This window comes from Aulonocara sp. 'chitande type north' Nkhata Bay, linkage group LG13, assembly GCF_057382095.1.
Source record: "Aulonocara sp. 'chitande type north' Nkhata Bay isolate Kocher_YH1m ecotype deep benthic linkage group LG13, A_spYH_male_GT1.1, whole genome shotgun sequence".
Lineage (NCBI taxonomy): Eukaryota > Metazoa > Chordata > Actinopteri > Cichliformes > Cichlidae > Aulonocara > Aulonocara sp. 'chitande type north' Nkhata Bay.
This window is the reverse complement of record NC_141356.1, coordinates 5,121,849-5,144,719: the sequence shown is the minus strand read 5'-3', so window position 1 is coordinate 5,144,719 and position 22,871 is coordinate 5,121,849. Positions and strand designations below refer to the sequence as shown.

The 22,871-nt window shown below is 41.6% G+C and overlaps 1 protein-coding gene across 1 annotated transcript in view; it reads left to right on the top strand.

Moving 5' to 3' along the window:
* The window catches only part of thada (THADA armadillo repeat containing), a 122,148-nt gene that overhangs the window by 20,746 nt on the left and 78,531 nt on the right, over positions 1–22,871 (top strand). The window contains exons 22-26 of the mRNA XM_086258352.1: positions 4,549–4,658; positions 8,368–8,500; positions 10,501–10,623; positions 10,798–10,920; positions 11,083–11,174. Coding sequence (XP_086114478.1) covers positions 4,549–4,658; positions 8,368–8,500; positions 10,501–10,623; positions 10,798–10,920; positions 11,083–11,174 — 581 coding nt within the window. The remainder of the gene's footprint in view (positions 1–4,548; positions 4,659–8,367; positions 8,501–10,500; positions 10,624–10,797; positions 10,921–11,082; positions 11,175–22,871) is intronic.

Genomic DNA, 22,871 nt, shown 5'->3' with positions numbered 1-22,871 from the left:
CCTTAGTTACTTTGGTCCCAGCTCTCTGCAGGTCATTCAGTAGGTGTGTGGTTCTGAGACTTTTGCTCACCGTTCTTGTGATCGTTTTGACCCCACGGGGTGAGATCTTGCGTGGAGCCCCACATTGAGGGAGATTATCAGTGGTCTTATATGTCTTCTAATTGCTTCCACAGTTGATTTCTTCACACTTCGCTGCTTAATTATTGCAGATTCAGTCTTCCCAGCCTGGAGCAGGTCTACAATTTTGTTTCTGGTGTCCTTTGACAGCTCTTTGGTCTTGGCCGTAGTGGAGTGTGACTGTTTGAGGTTGTGGACAGGTGTCTTTTATACTGATAACGAGTTCAAACAGGTGCCATTAATGCAGGTAACGAGTGGAGGACAGAGGAGCATCTTACAGAAGCAGTTACAGGTCTGCGAGAGCCAGAAATCTTGCTTGTTTGTAGGTGACCAAATACTTATTTTCCACCATAACTTGCAATTCTTTAAAAATCAGACAATGTGATTTTTTTCTGGATTTTGTTTTTTCTCATTTTGTCTTTCATAGTTGAGGTATAGCTATGATAAAACTTACAGGCCTCTCTCATCTTTGCACAATTGGTGGCTGACTAAATACTGTACCAAGGAATAAAAACCACTGATTGTCAACTTTTTGCTTTTCCTAATCTGGTCAGCTATGTACTGTAGAAGTCACAATGATTATGCTGCGAACTTAAACTCTTTTATTAAAACAACATTTGATTGTTTCGCAGATGGATTTTCTGTCAATACAAGCAAAACTAGTGCTGAGCAGAAAATGTCAACATCATATTTTTTTGATTGGACACAGACTGAAATGTTTGGATGGTTGCCGAGTTAGTACAAGATACAACGTTAGTTACATCATTTGCAGTAAGCAGTTACATAAAATTAATCACTGCAAACATTCCAGCCTATGGAGCATGGCTGATTTCACATCGACAGCTTTTTCAAACAAAATGGTAGAAAATGTGTGTTTCACAATAAAATAAGAAAGAAACAGATCACTGCATCAGTCTCCTAGCTGCTTTGCCAAATGGGAAGAACTTTCTCCCTGAAAAGCATGAGAGCATGGTTTGCATGTTGTTTTTGCAAATCAGTTATCACCCATTGGACTTATAACCAAGGTGTACAAAAGAGCTTCACGTCACCTCTAAATGTAGATGAACTACAGCAGCAGGAGACCACCCAGTGTGGTCTCCTGCTGCTGTACCTTCTTACTGCACACGTCCTTAAAGGCGGTATTTATGTGAGCCAGAAGCTGCAGACTGCTCTCACTCCCTTTCAGACTTGTTTTAACTATGGATCTGTAGGTCAGTGAAACAGGATATCATTAATATGGTCATCCCAAGCACGCAGCTGTGGTTGTGAATGCAAAAGCGCCACCCACCTGTTGTTTAGACCATCTGATTGTAAATGACAGCCAATCAAAAGAAAGCAGGCTAAAAGGAAGAAGAGCTTTGGGTGCCTAGAAAAGCGCTATGTAAATGCAATCCATTATTATTATTATTATTATTATTATTATTATTATTATTATTATTAAGAGTTGTAGCAGATAAAGTCTAAGAACATGGAGTTGGAAATGAGCATAATAGACTTTATAGAAATGTATCAATACCTGTGAAAGGTACGTTGTTATTAGTAAAGTGTCAAATGCAATGGAAAGGAAAATACAAGATTCAAAAGAAGAAAAGTATGAGAGATTTAAAAAAATAATAATTGTGATGTGCAGTAGGGAGTTATTAATATAAAGAATTGTGTGCAGTATATAGTGTGCTATATTAAATTTGTTGGGTCTTGCAGGAATGATTAGCTCGTGCTCTTCAGTCCTTCCTTTAAGCAGCAGAGAGTCCAGAGGGAGATTGGTATGAGGACTTACTGAGACATGTAGTAAAGACAAAAAATAATTCACTGAAACTGAGCAGTGGCAGCAGCAACAACAAACATGGTGAGAGTGCCGTCTAACCCGGGGCCATCGGGGGAGAAGTTAGCTATTTGGGTCACTGTCACGGCCGAGCCATACATGTAATTAGACTTGGGAAACTTCTCTCTCCGCACATGGAAGTTTTTTCTGGGAAACGGGCTAGGCTGCAAACAGGAAGTTGACATCTAAATAAAGTGCACCCCCCCTTTGCCCCCTCCTGCCCCGCGCAGGAAGCTTGCTCGGCCCTTTTTAAACAGTTACACAGACGGGAACCTTCGAAAGGGAAGCTTTAAATAGGCGAAGCCGCGGCCCGGCTCGGCCCAGCTCAGCACCGCAGCGGTCTGGGCCCCGGCAGCAAGGGACCATCTTAACAGTGACTGTCGCTGCCATTTTTACCCCGGTGAGGTCAGGCCTGTCCTGGGAGTCCACTCTGGCCACCAGTGTGATAAGTCATTGGGCTTGGTAGGCTGTGGTTTACACAGTCCATACTTTGGTGTCCAAGTTAGTCCACTTTAGGTCTGCAGGGTCAGTTGAGTTTATTGACCAGTCACGTGGTCAGAAACGGGCTGTCTAAGCCTTTCATCTTTGCCGCATTTATTATCTTTGTATGATTTTCATGTTGCACATAGTTTTAATTCACGTGCAGCATTTTTGTTTCATCGCAGTCTCCTGCTGTTTTTCCTCTTACAGACCAGCTTCATGCATCATTTTCTCTTCCTTCAGTGACATCAGGGCTCGTGGCTGAAGTTTACAGTGACTGGCATATTTCTGGTTCATGTGTGGGTCTGAGTCTGTGTTAGTTTAGATGTTGTGTCTAACCCTACATCCCCTAAGGGGCTGTTGGGATGTTTTTTTTCTCTTTTTACACGGGGTATTTTCTTTCTTTCTTTTTTTTTTTTTTATATTTCTTTTTTTTTATGTTTGTGCTTTGGGTCCTCGCCACCCCTCCCTGTGCCCTCCATGCCACCCCTGACTAAGTCGGGGCCTGGCTGCCTCTGTGGTGGCGGTGATACCACAGCCTTAATGACAGGGCCGTGGAGCTCTGCGTCCGCCTCGCCCTGCCGCCTCACCTGCAACACACTCGCCAGTTTACACACTGCTGCAGGAACAGCACTGACTTGTGTGTGTGTGTGTGTATAGTTAGAATAATGCTGCTAACACTATTACTAACTGGATGGTTTTACTGACAGTGGCCATTATGTGGATGTCTCAGCATCCTTATTTGAACGCACTTGTCACGCTACTGACATGCCGCTCTCACGCTTGACGAGCAGAGTGCTCCCTGGCTGAAAACTAAGTGGTGTCTCTAAAACAAGAGTGCAGCCAGTGTTGCAGCTTTGCCAAGCAGAGGAAAGTCTAAAGTGGGATTAGGTAATGTAGCGAAGAACCATTTTTTGTACACCATGCTGCTTTTTTCCTTCAGCTGGAAGCTGTGAGGCTCTGAGTAATTGTCTAAATGACCAAGCTGGTTATCCAAATGGTTCATTTTACCACCATTCAATGAGCCACGAGTGGAATTGTGTCATTTTCAAGGGTGGAGTGTGGTGGGTGGGTAATTGTTTTGAAATTGTATTGAGTTTATTGGATGTATTTAGACATAATTGCTCGACTTTAAAGGCTGATTCATGCGCTGACAAAGACAAAGTCCACTGTGGTGGATCCACTCAGATCTAAATGCTTCATTGTTTCAATGAAAGATAAAACGTAGCACACTAGAACTAACATGACACCGTCACTGTGGGAACCTCCAACTACAGCGAGCCACTTGGTGAATCTGTTTGCAGTAAGTTGACCAACAGCTTTTTTTTTTTCCTTTTCAATAAATGTGTTTTCTGTGTCTTTCAGATATGCAACAACTCTTTAAGTTACGCTTTGACATCCGACTCATCAGTTAATTCCACTCTCAGATGTCAAATCTTCAAACTGTTCATCCAGTTTTGAGTAATATGAATGCGTTTGAAGCAGACTTGAATCAACGTGACGTTACATATTTTTACAAGTACATCAAAATATCCTACAAGTACATTTTTCCTTTCAAGTACTAAAATGAATACAAAAGCGCTCAAATTGCAAGTATTATAATGAATAGAACCTGCTCCTGTGAAATCCATGGTTACTTTGCATTTCTTCTGTTGGTGCTGTATGTTGTTAAAGCCTTCCATAGACAGACATGTAGCCAAAGATGAAAGCAACACATCTACAAGTCGGAATATTCTGGATAATGTCACAACATCCCACATTGACACAACAGTTGTTTTGTGAACCAAAGTGTAACAACCCTGCTTCCAGGTCTTTTCCATATAGACCTGTGATTAAAAGCTAGCGCTGCTACTGTATGATTGTTGAACATGAAGGCAAATCTTGGCCCTGCAGGCCTCCAGTTGAGAAAACAGGATCTGCTGCACTAGCTCGTGGCCTGGCCTTGTTAAGGTTGCATCACTGGGTGCATATAGCATGACTTATGTCATTTTGATCCTTTGAAACTGGCATAACTAACTTCATTTGGAGAGTGCAGCAGGAGGAAAGTTATGTGAACACACACAGCCACACAGTTCACCTCTTACAGTTCAGCTGCTGATCTCCTTTCTTTCTCTCTCTCTGTGTTGCAGGTGGAGGGGGTAGGCCTGTACTTCCGTCAGCAGCTCCTGCAGTCCCGTCATCGTGGCGCCTTCGAACTGGCTTATGTGGGCTTTGTACGCCTCACAGACATGTTGTGCAGGTGCGTATGTGTCTGTGTTCACATTCAGCATAAATGGACTGAAAGGTGATACTGTTGGACGGCCATGGGCATTAGCTTCCATCACGACAGTGAGTGTCCCTGTGCCTTGTAATTAGCAGTAGGCAAGCATACTCAGTAATGTTCTTCAGATATAATCCACTCTAAATAAATCAAGGCTGGATAATTGGATTTATTTCTAATCTGGTGCCCTCTGGATGGCCAGCAGAAAGGCATGGGTGTGAAAGAACTGAACTGCTGGTGACAGAGAAAACCCACGCTGGCACAGGGCGAACATGCAAGCCTCTGACGATCTCATTAAAAGAAACATGCAGCTCCTTTAAAGTGGAGTCAGACTGTTAAATACCCTTTAATGGTCAAACACATTAAATCATGGACAGCATGAAAATCTTGGAGAGACATCTGTGATGTTTTGGGGTGTATGAGTGCCCGTCCATCCGTCCATTTTCTTTGGGTTACCTAATCAAGCCTATCCCAGCTGGTGTAGGGTGAGAGGCGGGTCACGACCCTGGACAGGTCGCCACTCTGTCACATCTGTAGCCAATTTATGGTAAAATGGTAAATGGCCTGTATTTATATAGCGCTTTACTAGTCCCTAAGGACCCCAAAGCGCTTTACACATCCAGTCATCCACCCATTCACACACACATTCACACACTGGTGGAGGCAGCTACCTTGTAGCCACAGCCACCCTGGGGTGCACTGACAGAGCGCCCCAATTTAGAATCCTCAGTTAACCTAACCCTACTAAACTGCATGTCCCCATTTGTGCACACAGTGTGGGTAGTCTGTAGACGTGTAAAGGCACCAGGGACATGGATAGGTTTTTGAGCAAAGTACGCTGCAATCCAGACAGTGTCAGGGAAGTCTTTGCTCATTTCAGCAAAACGTTCTGCACGTAACAAAACTGCAGGAAAAGATTCGGTCCCTTATGAAACAGAAAATATGATAAAGGAGGTCCTGAAGTCCTACATCAAACAAAAACATCTCAGCTTCAGCTTGCAAATTCTTGAAATGATAACTACAACTTATAGACTGAAAGATTAATCGATCTCAGACAAAAACAGAAAAGTGCAACTCATAGCTCATAACATTTTCAAACTTTTTCTTTGAAAACCAGCATTTTGCAAAACACTTCTTTGCAGTATGAGAAAAGAAAATGACAGTTTTCCTGCGCTTAAATTGCTCAGTGAAGAGCAATAGCCTGGTTTGGCCTCAGTGCCAGTGTGCTGCCAGGGCCAGCGTTAAACTTGGCTGGAGTGACATATGACGCCAAAGTCCTCATCACCTGTGCTATTCCTAGAAATAATCTCTCTATTATTCTCCCGAGGAGGAAGAAAATATTTGTTTTAATTCTAAACGACATGAAAGAATTTCTCACTTTCATGTACCTCCCAGTTTTCCTCAATGGTGGGTTGTGGAAAACGTCTTTAGCCCTGCGGCGGGTCACCAGCCACAAAACCGTCACAGCAGTGTTGACTTTGAACCACCCAGTGCTGAGCAGTTAAAACAAAACTCACTTGTTTTGTTCTTGTGTAGAAACCAGGCTCTCTGTGCGTTGTGTAACATTTTAGCGGTCGTGTGTAGGAGTACCGGGGAGTGTGTGCGTCCTGCCGCTGGCTTGTGTGGATGCGAGTGTGTGTTTCCATGAGGGAAAGAGCAATGTGTGGATGGTATGCAGGCCGTGTGCTGGGTTATGGGGTGTTGATTGCGGGGTGCTTAACCGCAGCCTTTTGATGCTCTGCCTCGGGATCTGGCTTCGGTGTGTTCCACTGTGTTTGCACTCTTTCACTCTGTCTCTTTGTCTCTCTCTCCATTCTTCTCAGTTTTCTCTTTCATTCACTCTTTCCGTTTATCTTCACTTTCTCCTTTCTGTTTCTTTTTGACTAAATTCTTTGGTTATACAAGTGAATTTCTATCTGCAGTTGTTTATAGCTGTGGTTTCCATTTTTGTGCTGAGACATGCCCCCAGCAGTTGTTGTTCTACTAATAACAGCGTAATTTTGCGGTAAAACAAATATAGTTAATGTCAGTTCATGTCGAACGTCATGTCTTAATAGTCATGTCTTTCAGTAGCTTTCTTTCCAAGCTCCTCAGACAGTCTTGAGACCATCTCTCATAATAATATTTGCAGCCCTTTATTGAAGGGCCATATAGATGCATGGAAATACAGTATATAAGGCAAAAACACCATTTGGACAGTTATAACAAGCTTGAAAGTCAATATTTGGCATGACCAACTTTACTTTTCAGCATACCTGAACTCTCTTAGGCAAACTTTCTTGTCATTTCTTTAAGAAGTCTTCAGGAGTAGTTCTGCAGGCTTTTTGAAGGACATCCAAAGCTCTTCTTTGGACGTTGGCTGCCCTTTGGCCCATTCTCTGTAAAGATGGTCCCACACATGTTGAGGTTTGGGTTGGTGTGTTTGTTTGGGATCACTGTCACTGAAATTGAAAGGTGGAAGAAAGTTTTCTTCTCTGATGAGGAAAAAATGTAACCTTATTGGTCCTGATGGTTTCCAACGTTGCTGACACAACAAGCAGATCCCACCCGAGATTTTTCTACGCGTCACAGTGGAGGCGGCGCCACAATGGTCTGGGGTGCTTTTTCCTTCAGGAGGTGCAGGGGCGTCAAACGGCCACTGGCTCTGTCCAGATGTTGCAGAGAGCGTCCCTCGTGATTTATTATATGATTTTTTTTTTTTGCCATTTGTCACGTTGTCTTAAACTTTTGATTGGGAATGTATTTCTCACTTATACAATTTTATTGCACCAATTTTATTTTGCATTTTAGCTATTTATCTATTACTGACAAAGCCACTCACGCTAACACTTGTGACCATTTTCCTCCTTTTAGCTGTTTTCACCATTAACATTTTTTGGGATATTATTGGAACATTTATTCATTGCTTTTTTACTTTGTCAATAATTTAGCCAACTTTTCACCAGTGTATATTTTGCGTTATATATTTTAACATTTATTCAAAACCTTTTACTTTAACTGTTTATTGATTATTTGCAGCTACCTGCTTTTAAAAAGAAAGTATTTGTTAGCTTGCTGGCTCAGCTAGCCGGTTATTTTAGCAAACTGTTTCAGTGTCTGTGTTCACTCTTATTTGCAACAAGTGCCGTGTACTGCTCTGTTCAACATGTGGCTGTTTTTATACATATTTTTTTATATTGAGTACTTTAATACCAGCAGTATACTGGGAAGGAACATCTGGATACAAGTACTCTGAAAGAGAAAACTGGATTTCAGTACGCATTCACTGCATGATGATGTTTGCGCCCTCACTGTGAGGCTGGATTATGCATCAGTACTACATCTTTACTCTTTCCCACAAATGTCATTGTTTTAATTTGCCCACTCTGCTTATTTGGCTTTTGTCAAACAGCTGTTTGTTACAGAAGTAACAGATCAGTGTGTGTCCACCAGAGCTGCTTCATAGATGATCAGTTTGAAACAAAAACCCCAAAACCTACTGTGGGGTCTGTCTGATTGTCAGCGGGGTTTTTAACATGCGAGCATGTATCCAGGTTTGATGAGAGTGGCCTGTTTTGGTTTTGTGTATATGGAAAATGATGAGTATGACTTTACTCATGTGTGGACTACAGTGCACAGGGAAACTTAAAAGATTTCAGTCTTTGTTGCTTACGTCCATGTCATTGTTTTGTGTGTGTTTGTGTATAAGGAGTGGAAGTGAGGCCCTGCAGCAGCTTCCTGCTCGCTGGCTTTCTGAGGTTCTGGAAGAGGTCAAATCCAGCGACCCATCATCTAAGCTGTGCGCCACGCGACGAAGCGCTGGAATACCTTTCTACATCCAGGTGTGTAAGCAATATTTTTAAAGATATAAACAGAACAAATGGGCTAAAAGATGATGCAAAGGGTGCTTGTAAGGTTTCAGATTTGTTGCTGGACTTGCTATTGACTCTAAGTGTTGGCAAGAGCCTAATGTTTAAATTTCCGACACTTCAGAAACCACAGGCTTGTCAGTAAACCTCACATTCCTGTGACTTGGCTGCTGCAGAGTGTGCGGTAGAGTGGTGGTCATGTTGGTGGTCACACCAATTTCTTCATGAGTATAACTCTCTCAGGACACAGTGACCCTTTGTTGCAGCTGATTGCTTCTCTTGCTTCATCTGATAAAACTTCCAGATTTTAAAAAAAAAAAAATTATTTTGCAAATAGAAATGTGTCACTGCCAACTGCAGCGGTCATCCCGAAGACAAAACGAGGACCATAAGCAGTAACCATTTGGTCAAAATTAGGGTTTGCAATAGAAACCTTGTGTGTTTTTGTTCCTGTTTACTCCCAAAAGTAGCGCAATAAGCAGTTCTTGGCATACCGGTGAAGCACTCGTGCTGGAAGAACACTCCGTTTCCTAATCTAGCCATCTTTTTTTTCCCCCCTCACGTACAACACACACACACACTCACACACTCACTCACTCACACTCTCTGGTTGTCCCTCCCGTCAGTAGTCCCACAAATTACTAACACTGTGTTAGTCTCTGACTCTTATTTAGTCTCAGCTCGCGTCTTCACTTCCTTTGATTCCTAATATCGAAACTAGACGTGACTGAGGGGATGTTATCAGCAGTCATTTTGAAGCGGCTTACTCTTCTTTTGTGGTTTTGGTCAGACAGCCGCGTCGGTGATGTCACTGACTCGCTTGTTTTCGTGTGTGTGAGGCACGTGCGCCTCGTAGCTTGATTGAACGGGATGCTTCACATTAGTCTTAAATTAATTTAACCGACTTTCTGAAATTGACTTTTAAGGGCTCTGACGTCTTCCTGATCCTGTTTCTTTTCTTTTTGTTTTTTAAGACTTTCTAAACATTATCTGTGATGAATAGTAACATAACAGAAGAGCTTTAACAGGACAGAGCCTGACAAGTAGGCTGGGTGATTAAAACTGAGGATGAAGAGAGACGGAGAAGATAAGATGAAGGTGAATGAAGCAGAGGAAGTCTGAGAAGAAGAAGTTGCCACTTTGGCAGAACTCCAGACCACATTCCTAGACAGACATGGAGTCAGATCCGGGAAGGCTGGCTCATGCTGGTCCTGACTAGTTCATAGGAACCAGGCTAGCCCTCCTTTTCCTCTTGGCTTCCTCTGCTTCTAACCTCAGAGTTCATAAGAGCCAGATATGCCCCACCCTCTCCATCTTATCCTTCAAGGTCTAAGTCTTTACCATAAGCCAGGTAGGCCAGACACATCTGGCTCGCATCAGCTCCAGCAGAGATGACTTCTTTCTCACACAGCAAAGTGCCGTCACCTCCACACACACTCCCGCATTCCCATCTCCCACTCCGAGCTCATACAAATGATCTCGTTCAGTCAGCCTGTCAGAACAGACTAACTTATGGGATTTTATGAATGTATTTTTTGTTATTACCATATAAATGTGACTCAGTTTAGCGGGCCACGATAAAACCCTGAAGCATAGACTATTTAATAGACGGATGCAGTAGCTGCAAAGGGGCTATTTGCAGTGTACCAGCACTCCCACAGGATATCACACCTGATGTCATCATGTGATTGGTTCTTGAAAAGGCTCATCAGTAAAAACAGAAAATCATTATGGGCGAGGTCTTTAAAATAGGATATGTCTGTTGTTTTATTCTTGAACTAAAATGACTTTGCAAGCCTCACAGTTCAAAAATAATCCTTATTTATCTCATGCGAGGTCTTTGTAGCCCCTCACTTCATCCTCAGTTGGAAATAAAGCAGTTTTAGCTCCCTGTAAGTCGTCTGATTGGCTGCCCCTCACAAACAAAAGATGGGCACAGTAGCATTATCTGTTTTTTTTCTCCCCTTGCCCAGGCTCTGCTCTCCTCTGAGCCCAAGTCGTCCAGCTGCAGCCTGTTGAAGATGACCATGAGAGAGCTGATCGCTTTGGCCATGCCTTCTGCTGACAAGACCACTGACACCTCCACCGTGCCTCAGGTTTCGCCACCTAGCAGCTTCATTAATCATAATTCTAGTCAGATCTAGCCTCACAGATCAGGAAGTGAGATTTCCTGAACACAATTTTTTGTAAAAGCACAAAGGGTCATTTTTATAATCGCCTTAATGTTTCTGACACTGTATTCAAGGTGGAATTTTGTCTGTGGCTCACAGGTCCATGCTCTGAACATCCTCAGAGCTCTGTACAGGGACACTCGTCTGGGGGAAAACATTGTTCCTTTCGTCTCAGAAGGGATGCAGGCTGCAGTGCTGGGCTTCACCTCTCCTGTCTGGGCAGTGAGTCTTTACTTCCTGTTTTTTTTTTTTACCTCGATTTATTGTAATCTGAACATCACAACAAACCAACGTTTGGAGTGCATACTTGATCGGCGGTTAGCTTTTATAATTTCTCTCTCTTCGTATTCCAATTTCTTAACCTCCATTTGTTTTGTTTCCCAGGTGAGGAACTCCTCTACTCTTCTTTTCAGCACTCTGATCACAAGGATTTTTGGCGTGAAGAAAGGGAAGGACGAACACTCGAAAAAGAACAGGTTTGCTTCTCGTGCCTCTCTTGAACTCACCTACCGCGTTCAAGTTTCAAGCTGTGTGCATCAGTGCGTAAAAGGTCAAGAAAGTCACAAATACTAGTTTAAAAAAAGCTCTTGTTTAATAGTGAGCATTATTTGCCTTAAAATAAACAAACAAACAAAAAAATCACATAATTCAACAGACATAAAATGAGAAATCTAAATCAAAATTTGCAGTTCAATGAACTGCAAGTATTAATCCATATTTGTACTACAACAACAGCAACAATCAAACACTCATTGCATGTTCTTAAAGCCGAGATAATAAAAAAGGGCCCAGTTAAACACTGGTTATGTTACCATTTAACCACAAAGGGGTGCTGTTGTAACACCACCCAGGCTGAAGGGCAGTTTTTCACTCTGCTCAGGCTTCCTGACTGCAGGATGCAGGTTTTCCTCTGTTCCTGGAATATCAACAAGGAAATGACATGGGAAGCACAGAATAGGGGGAAGTCTTGCTTGGAAATGTAATCTGCAACTAAATTACTGTTACTGATATAATATGAAAAGTAATTGAGTCTTCCCAGATGAGGTCAACAACATAACAAAAAAGGCACTTTTTGCACCTCGGGGTGCTTTTATGTTTCTTACATAGAGAACAGAGTGGCTGATGATTAAAAACGGAGAGAATGGAATCACTAAATCTGAAACTTGTTTTATGAAACTTGAATTATTAAAAATTTAAGAGCTTGATCACATTTTTCCTCTCAGCACCAGCCAGTGTTGGCAGGAGTTTGTTTTTCTGAGTGTTCCAGCTGTTCTTCCTCTCCACTGTCACCAAGTGCTGATCATGTCTGTTCTTTCTTTAATATTGTAGGATCTAACTTATAAACCCATTTTTTGCTGTGAACTGCTCTAGAATAAATAAAACTAAGCAGAGCTGAAAGAAATCCTGGTTTCAGACCTGGCGTTTAAGAAGACTTTGTCTTTAAAAGCAGTAAGACGGTAATGTTTAGACTAGCAGTCCCAACAGCGCAGGTGATGAAGAGCTGTCAGATGCTGAGTGTTGGATACGATGATATATTTATGTGCTGATCTACAACCGTCACCCAGAATGGGTTTTGGCTTGTGTAAATGACAAATGTATCTGTTCATTATTTTAGCTGGAAGGTTATCAGCTCTGCTGTCAGAGATTGTTTGAAAGATTGTGGATTGTTCCTGAGGTTTCAGAAAGAGTCTTAAATTCTAACAGGCTCCCAAAGCCTTGTCAAACCACCATCCAAGTGTTTGGAAACCTTGAAATTAAAAATTATAGCCTGTGCTTATCGAGTGTTCTTTCTAAGTATGTTTTATAATCTGTTGTTTGTAACTCGAGCGCAGCATAACTGGATAGTTGGTTTGCGATCTTCCATTTTGTCTCTGACTCTCACAGCGCGCACAGATACCTGCTAATAAGTGCTGCGTAACACAAACCTCTGAGGTTGTCCTGTACAGCTTGAACTGTCACGCAGATGGCCTCCCTCAAGAATACTTTGGTGTTCAGAGGAGTTCGTGAGGAGCTCTCTGGTTGCCCAGATCTTGGATGTGCTGCACACTCACGACCTTTGATCGCAAGGCAGTTGAACAGGTTGCCTGATAGGAGGCATTGAGCACAACTCGAGGGGACTCGACTCCTCTGGCTGCCAGCTCGATGTATTGCTGTAAAGCTGTACGGCTGCAGAATATCCGGCTGGTGTGAAGGTTGGTTTTCAACCTTTTCAGTGGTAATTACGGGGTGAAAGCTGATAAGACCACTCACTAATGATGGGAGCACTGCTAGGCTCTCTGCATCCCAGCTCCCACTTTGTTCTTTATGTGCTTTGTTTTTGTGAATAAAAACATTGTATGAAATCAGCCTGTCAGCACAAGAATATTAGCATGCTGTCAGAACCACAGAGCTGTTGGCCCGACTGTAGATTCTGCGTCTTGTTAAGCGTTACTTCACTGCCCTTACCCTAACCCTGCAGAGTGGCCTTGCACAACTTGTAACCATAATATATAAATCCCTCACATGACTGATAGCTTATTTTCCTCCGGTGAAACTGATACAGGGATCCGTCTAATATTCCGAGCACATTAAAACAAACATGGTAATAATGTGCATGTACTGTTTGGCTGCCTGTGCGACACTTATGTTCAGTGTCTATATTCAGCTCAGAAGAGATTTGTTACTGCGTGTATAATCTGGGGTAAAGTTTCCCAGGGTTTTGGGTCGTGCTCAGTCTGGTTCCCTGTGCTGTGTTTCTACTGTCTGCCTTACTGAAGCCCGCTGAACGTTAACCAAGCTAACAATGCTGCACTTTATCTTGTCTGCTTTTACTTGTGTTTTCAGTCTGTTGTCGAGCCCTCTGCATAGCTCTCTGTTAGTCACTTCCTCCTTATCTGTTTATTCTCGTTATTAATGCAGGGAGTTATTTTTATGTGCCCGTGGGAGTGTGAGCGTGCTACAGTTAATAACAAATAATAAGTGATGGTGAAGAGAATTAGCTTTTGATCCCTGAATCTTTCATTTGACTTTCAGAGGTACATGTTTGTGTTTTAGTGTTCTTGGTCTCTGATTATTTTTCTCTTCTTGCAGCATGTTAGTCATAATACGCGCGGGTCCAGAAAGCTGCGTCTCATTTATAATTGTGTCTCTGAGAATTTGAGTGTTTTCCAAAGTCTGGTCTGTGTTATTACCGTGATTTTATGGTTGTGAAGTGTGGCAGCAGAAAATGTATTGTGACAGCTTGTCCAGTCTAATATTCGTGTGTGTGTGTGTGTGTGTGTGTGTGTGTGTGTGTGTGTGTGTGTGTGTGTGTGTGTGTGTGTGTGTGTGTGTGTGTGTGTGTGTGTGTGTGTGTGTGTGTGTTTCTTGGTCGACTGAAGCCGGAGCATAAACGCATCTCTCTTTCTCACACAAACCAGTTTATTTGTGTCATTATGTGTATTTGTGTGTTTAAAAGGGCTGAGCATTTCGGGGTGTGTGGGAATTTCAGCTGTGTATTTTCCGAAGTTGCTCACATTCAGGCGCGTCGTTTGCTTGCCGATCGCCGTTCCACTAAGCTCCAGGCTCTGGGCCCTCTCGCCTCTCGCTGACCGCACAGTGATGCTGATCTGATACAGTTTGTTGAGATAAACGTGAGCATAAACAAAACTGACAGAGCAAAGATTGTACTCTGCACTCCAAGCAACAAAAAAACCTACCAGTTGTAACAAGCTCTGGCATAGCAGTGGAAAAAGGAACCTGGGATCCATTCAGTGTGTGCTAACCCGGGTGTTAAGATACTGGGAATGCTCTGGGATCAAGTAAGTGTCAGGTTTTTTCTCACTTTAAACTTCAGCAGCACAGTTTGATTTGCTTGTGCTGTAGTCTTTATATTTGATATGTTATCAGAAAAATGGGCTTAAGGAGCAGTAAGAAAATGCTACGACTTCCCCTAAAAAATCAAAAACCAAATCTGATCTTAAATCTGTTCATCCTTCAAACTAACTCAGAGACCAAACAGCAGTTTTCAAAGAGCCTGTTCTGATCGAAACTTAAGGCAGAAGTGCGATCGATCGTTTTTCTTTCTGAGGGAGAAGATTCACCACGAATGACCCCAACTGTGTTTTGTGCCACTTCGCTGCGGGAAACTTTCCTTGGAAAACTCCATTTTTGGCCCCACCTACAAATAGATTTGTTTACAAATGACCCTTCTCGGTAGATTTCATCCTCTTTTCCCCATCTACGCTCACAGAATGCGCTGCAAATCTACAAGTGCGAACGATCAGAATGGGAAGTTGTGCAGAGTTGCAAAAGGAAACTACCTATTAGGCAAGCTATATTAAAATTATGTTTTGTTTTTTTTTTTTTATAGGCGGATGTGTGGAGCTAGTGTGTAACCGCTAATGTATCATTGCGCAAACACTGTTGTGCTATTGTAGCTGGTCAACCTGATGATGGCTGCAGCTACGTGACAGTTATTTTAGTTCAGTGGTTCTCGCTCCTATAAATGGCCAAAAAGGTCATTCTGAGGCACCGTCTTCATCAGAATGAGAAGCAAATTTAAAATTTCACTCTAAAAGTTGTCATTGGACTGTTTCCAGTCGAAAAAGTCCAACAACTCTATCAATTGAAGCGTGTCAGCACTTCAGTCAAATTGTGTGATCAAATTGTTGCACTGCAGGAATCATGATTCATATCTCATAGTTAATATAACTGAAAATAAACAGTTTTTGGCCGTGAAATGTAGTGAAGAAGAATAAAAATGTATTTTTAAATATTATTTAACCTTTATTTATACAGGTAGTCACATTGAGATCCAATGTCTCATTTGTAAGAGAGACCTGTCCCAGACAAACAGATGCTATTAAAATACTTTTAGTTTATTTTCTCCGTCACCTGTTGGTGTAAAAACTATGAACCCACAAACGAGACACGACCTTTTCACATACACCTCTGCGGGGCTGTACGATATGACCAAAATCTCATATCCCGATGTGACATTTATCGTCCCGACAACGTTATATATCACAAAAATGTTACATTTTCGGTGAATCTCGGGCAACTTGATTTGCGTGCAGTGTTTTCAGCTGGGCGGCGTGTACCTGAGGTCGAGTGTTACATCAGTTTCTTTGTGAGTATTTATTACACGACGTGCTGCGGGGAAAAGCCTGTTCTAAGGTTTATTTTTTAGCACCTGACGGCTCTTTTTAGATTCTCGTCCGTAAACGCTCTGCATACGATTTCACCTGATTCAGTTTATTTTGAAAATTCTCAACAGAATCTTCAGCTTTATTGTGAAAGGTTTATGTGGAAAATAAAGAAGCGGACGGCGGAGCCACGCGATGGTTTTACCGTTTTTATTTGTTGCTAACGACAACGAATAAAAACAGTCGCTTGCCCGTCCGTAGGTTGGTTATATTAAATATAAGAGAAAGAGAGAACTGTAAGAAATTCTACAGTGACCATTAAAACGATGGAAAAAAAAATGGCAGTAAATAGTTTATTTTGCGACACCATGAAACAAACGAGAGCATAATATGAAACATAGACGTTTTCATATCGTCATCGGATATATATCGTTATATCAAACAGCCCTACACTTCCGCCTTCCTCCTCTCTCCTTCTCTGACGCCTTCCAGGGGAAGGAGAGAAAGAAAGGACACAAACACTCATCCCATTTGACCTGATTCAAGTCAGCATGTTTACTGGGATGGATGTGCAGAACCACAACTGTGTGTTTTATATTAAATAAGTGTGTGTGTGTGTGTGTGTGTGTGTGTGTGTGTTTGTAGTGTAGAATCCAGTTGTGACTGAAGCACTATGTGATCTCTCCAGTCTTGTGATCAAGTGCTTGGCAGAGCAGACCTCTTCCCTTTAGGAATGACTTTATTTAGATGAGTCGAGTTAAATAAAAACTTTATTGGCCCTGAGGCTGAATGGCGGTTGTAGCAGAGAGACCGCCCGTGTTAAATATAAAGTTTGTCATTTTATTGACGTGTGTGTGAATACATAAGCAGAAACATGTGACAGCAAAAGGGGTGCAGTGGATATATGGATCCACACACAGATCGGTTTCCATTTGTAGGTGTGGGTAAGCAAACATTAAGGTTTGATTTGTTTAGACACAGAGTATTTATCCTGAGAACGTCTCCTTATCAGAGCTTCTCAGTATTTGGCAGGAGGCTCGCTCCATTACCTCCCTCCCCCCATCGCCTATGGCTCGACTTGGTACTGTTTGTCACTTTTATAGAAGGGGAGTTCCTGGTACATAGGAATTTAATCACAACTAACAGTAATTTAAGTAAATGAAGCTCAAGTTGGAGCACAATAAAACTACTAGTTTCCTTTTTTATTTGTCCTCTTGTTTAACGTTATACTTGCTTTACTTGTGAATCTCTTTGTAGCTTGAAATCACCTTCCTGTTTTGCTTCCCAGCTGCTTCCGATCTTCGACTCTAGCTCAGTGGCGTCTGGTAAAGTACTTTTTTCCACAGGGGCTCATTTTCATTCATTTCTCTTTTTGCATAATAATTCTCCTTACAAACAAACAACCCTTCTTTCTATGTTCCTTTGCTCTACATCCAGCATTTTTCAGACTATAATATTTCAAACCTCATAGACGCAGACAAGCAATCCAAAAAGTAATAAACTTTCCAGCTTTATTCCTTCTTTCTTTTTTAGGTTTGTTACTCTAATGTTTCAGTGTCTGCTATAAAGGGTGGGCTCCACATATTTCACTTGTCAGAGTCTATTTACTCTTCAGGCAGAGCAGCACACAGTGTGTGAGAGCAGTCCTGTGACTGTTTAATAGCAGCCTTCTTGAGTTTTGGCTTAAGCCTGCCCCCTGCGAGTTTCAAGAGGAAGTCCTGCATTACAGCTCGGAAAACAAGAAAAAATACCCGAATTCCATTTATAGGGATCGCAAGTTCCTCAGCCTCTGCTGCTCTGAGTTTGCATTTATTTTAATGTGCACTTTTCAAGCTTGAAATTAATCACATATATGTATGTATATTTAATTATATATATATATATATATATATATATATATATATATATATATATATATATATATATATATATATATATATGGGGTGCAACGATACACAAAATTCACGGTTCGGTTCGATACTTTGGTGTCACCGTTCGATATTTTTTCGATACAAAAAAATGTTCATGCCTTTTTAATTTGTCATTTATTAAAATTATAAATATATATATTTTAACTCAAAAGTACAGTTTTTAAATTTAATGTTGCTGAAACAAAAGTAATTAAAAAAATAAATATATCTCAGGGCTCTCAAAATTTCAAAATCCCTGGTAGCCCTTCGGGCAGGGACGCTTCAGTTTTTGGTAGCCCAAAATAAATCTAAGTAGCCCGAATAAAAAAAGAGAGCAATTTTTTGATTGATGTTTTGTTTCCTGCTTTGTTTCCTTTACAATATTATACATTAAAGTATAATATTGTAAAGGAAACAAAACATTAATCAAAAAATTGTTGAAAAACAAATTACAACATTGTATAAAAATTACAGTCATCAACTCAAATACTTGGTTCTAACTGAACAGAAATTTCTATGAACTTGTAAGAACTGTGTAGGACATGAATCAGTCTGTGTCAGATCCTGAATTTGAAATTTCCACTGAAGTCAGGGGTAAGAGACAAGTGGAACCAAGATCGAGGCCATTTGCTTTTTGAAGTTTGCAAAGACTGCTAAATTTTGCCAGTGGTAGTTCACTCTTTGCAACATAGTAGCTGTTCTAAACAGATTTTTCAGGTTTATTTTTAGTATGTTATTTGCAATTGGTGTTTGTTCTGGGAAAGATAGTGCAGACTGAGCAATAATGCTTTTTTTTTTTTTTTTTTTTTTTTTTTTTTTTTCAAATGGTGAAATTTATTTTAAGCTAAATATAGAACTTAAATGTGTTATGGAGAGTGCTGTGCTACTACAAAAGATCAGAGGGATGCAGTTTTGGAAAGAATAAAGCCTATTTGAACACTGCCTTACAGAGCAATTTGGGGGCATTGATTATGTTAATAATCAAATCAAGGGCTTTAAAATTAAGGGGTAAACACTACCCTATATCAGCTACTCTACCACATGTCCCAGTGAGCCTTAATGATGGAAAGATGGATCCTCTCGAATCAAATACAATCTATATAAACAAATTACAAAACTGACTGATGTAGAAAAGTTGTTTTTTTGTCCGATCACAACTGAAACTTTTTGCTGCATCTCCACAAAACCTATGTAAATAATGTAGCTTAAACAGCATTAAAGACAGTATATTCTTTAAACTGCTATATAGTGGTGTATAAATTTAGGACCACATGATGATACTAACTTGGGGTTTTAACTTCCTACCTATTCTTTTTTTTTTTTTTTTTTTGCATTTCTCATGGGTTCTAATGGGGGCCTTTCTTAAAATGACTGGTCCCAGTAACAAAGGCACTTGTCGACTGAGAAATCGAGAGAAAACCAACAACACACCCGGCAGAACACTGTTATTTACACGGGTGCACATAAGTGGTCCGCATGTGCGCATTCCCTGTCAAAATAAAAGAGCGCACCAGATAAGAAGTTGCAACGTGCGTTTGCGTCCATATAAAAGGCTGTTTTTGTCCGCTAGAGTGGGATTTTCACGGCACATTCCGCACCACACCTCTGTGCGTTCATCATTTGTTTGAAGCCAGCTCACCTCCTGCAACCACTTTTCCGAGAATACGTGCTTCTTTTGTGGTTCGGACTCCTTCTGACATTTCTTTGGAGGTAGAGGAACACCAAAGTAATTGCTTAAAGGAGCTTCTTCGACATCTTTAAGAGTTCTAAACAAATGTCTGTCCTCCTCCAGAAAATCTTATGTATGCAAACACGCGTTGCAACTTCATATCTTGTGCGCGTTTTTTATTTTGACAGTGAATGCGCACCTGCGGACCACTTATGTGCAGCCCTGGTTATTTAGCTCGTCATATTGCAGCCACAGAAATTCTTTTGTCCATGAAACCATAAAGCTGCACTTTCTTTTTGCCTTATAGTCTGATTTGTCATAACTTCTCCGTTTTGTGGTAAGCTTTTCTTTGGCTGTCACTTCTTCACCCTGACCTGTCTTATTTGGCTCAGCAGAACTAAAATATATATACTGCTACTTTTACACACACACTCACATAAGCTCAGCGATTCTCTGCGCGATCAACCTCTCACATGTGTAAGCTGCGGGAGATTTCACTTGTCATGTTTGCATAGTAAGCTAACGATTGATAAGACGATGTCAGAGGAATTGGTGCACAAATTATCATCACTCACAGATCAGTGCTGTCGCTCTCTATACACAGTTCGCACGATTGCAAAGTGAAAGCAAAAAACAAGCGCAAATTCAAATGCTATTGCAATATGTCACATATTGACAGTGGCTCACCGATGCCAATGACATAATTACCCAGCTACATTTCCGAAAGAATGCAAAAGCATTGACATATTTTTCCTTCCTACAATAGCCCGACGGGCAGGGCAGAAATAGATTTTATAGCCCGACTGGAAAAATCGCTAGCCCCGGGACGTCGGGCTAGCGATTTTTCATCTTTGGAAAAGAGAGTTTATTACAGAGAAATGGCTCTTTCCAAAATAAAAGCTATACTATACGCTTCTTCTGGGTTATATTCTCAGCAGCATATTGTAGCGGGTCAGAGCTGTTCGGGGTTCTGTTTGTACAGTTATGTTTTGTTTATGTTGCCATAGTGACGGGTGACGCCCTCTCGCTGCAACGGTGTGTCCTTCCGGGGTCAGAGGGCGCCCTGTGTGTTGTTGTTGTTGTTGCTGTGCGGTTGCTGCGCTGAGCAGTTAGCTAGCGGCAGTGTTCTTCTGCAGATGTCAATAAACGGCTGTGCTCCCTGGCTAGCTCACGGGAAGCAAGACCAAACGACACCTCCGTCTCCTCCTTGTCTGAGCTCGCCACAATATTAAACATATCAGGTCCCCATAAGGAGAATCATGTGCTAACGGCTCTCTAAATGACTCGGGTAAAGTTTGTAGCATGCGTGCTTGTTGTTTTTGTCTGCTTCCACTTATCTTTGCACTAGGATGATGTCGGCGTAAATGTGCAGTCATATTCGTTGTGTTCCCACTAGTGCTGTCAGCGTTAATCTCGTTGAAATGACGTTAATGCCACAACACGGCAAATCTCCGTTAACGAGCTAACTGTGCTAACACACTAGTTCCCACCCATGTAATTGAGCATTTCGTGGCACATCCAACATACTGTTTTACTTTAGTTCATGACGCGCTTACCTTCAGGGTCATACTCACATGAAAACCAAAATAATTCCAAACGCCAGATCTGAATGAGGGTGGGGGAGGTTCAATTTGCCATGTTGCAAGGAGAGCTTAACTTCTGTCTCGCTGGCTTGCCCTGCGCTCTTCCTTCTGACGATGCTGTCTGTGTTGAGCGCTCAGTGGATCTGCGCTTGACAGTGCAGCCTAGGCGGAGTAGTCGAACGCAGATTCACTGAGCGCTCAACACAGACAGCATCGTCGGAAGGAAAGTTGATAAAATAAATTACAAATGTTGTATTGTTCGATACATATGCGTACCGAACCGAAAGCACTGTATCGAACGGTTCAATATCGATACGAGTATCGTGGCACCCCTTATGTATGTATGTATGTATGTATATATATATATATATATATATATATATATATATATATATATATATATATATATATATATATATATATATATATATATATATATATATATATATATATAAATAAATAAAAACACCCAGCACGCCCCTGCGGGCGGTTTATCCTTCAAGCTCGGGTCCTCTACCAGAGGCCTGGGAGCTTGAGGGTCCTGCGCAGTATCTTAGCTGTTCCCAGGACTGCGCTCTTCTGGACAGAGATCTCCGATGTTGTTCCCGGGATCTGCTGGAGCCACTCGCCTATATATATATATATATATATATATATCTATATATATATATATATATCTATATATATATATATATATCTATATATATATATATATATATCTCTCATATATGTGATTATAGTAAATAATCCAGGGGCAGCAGCTACCTTGTTGGTGGTGGTGTTAAAGCTGGATGCCACCTGGTGTGAAACGTGTCGTACCACAGTGTGTGACCACAAGTTCTCTAAACGTTTCTTATGACTTTTGGTTTTCCGTAGCATTAATCTTCCGTTCCACCACATCCCAAAGGTGCTCTATTAGACAGAGCTGATTTTAAAGGGTATTTTAGTCAATTAAACTCATCGTCATGTTCAACAAGCCATTTTTTTTTTCATGGTTTAAGCTTTGTCTTCCTCCTAGCGTTTTTCCCGCTCGGTTGCAGGGTCTGCTTTTCTGCAAAGTCGTCTCCACTTGGGTCGGTCAAGGGCGTCGGTCAGATCGGCTTCGATCTTCTTCACGTCGTCCTTGATTCGGTCCATCCATCTCCGCTTTGGTCTGCCTCTAGGTCGACGTCCTTGGGGGCTGAGCCGCACCACTTTCATGGTTTAAGCTTTGTGACTTGGCATTTTTGCTACTTGACGGGTACAGTACTCAGGTAGAGTAGACTGTGGTATTTAAATGATGTTCAGTTGGTGCTACAGCGGTCCTGGACGTACCCCCAGCCCACATCATTAAAAAAAGGCAGGGTGGATCCGTCTTTTCATGTCATTTATTCAAAATGCTGACACTATCATCCAAATATGACGGCAGAAATCGGGGCTCATCAGACCAGCCAATGTTTTTCCAAGCTTCTATTGTCATGGGAATTCTACCCTGAATTTCATGCTGTTGGCTGACAGGAGCAGTGTGGTCTTCTGCTGCTGTAGCCCATCTGCACGTGTGTTTAGAGATGGTCTTCTGCATACCCTGATTGTAACAGGTAGTTGCTTTACTGCCAGTTCTGCCAGTCCACTGACATCAACAAGGCCTTCTCACCCAGAGAACTTCTGTTCACTGGATATGTTTTGTTTTCCTCACCATTCTCTGTAAACCCTAGAGATGCTTGTGTGGGAAACTCCTCATAGAGTAGCAGTTTCTGAAATACCTGCCTGCTTCTGAAAACCATGCTATGGTCATTTTGACCATGTTTACACGTCTGAATACATTGTGGTATTGGCATCTATGAGCGCTTAAGCAGGTGTACCTAATGAATTGGCAGATCGTATTTTATATGGAACCTTTACTATACACTTCACCGAATATATCAAA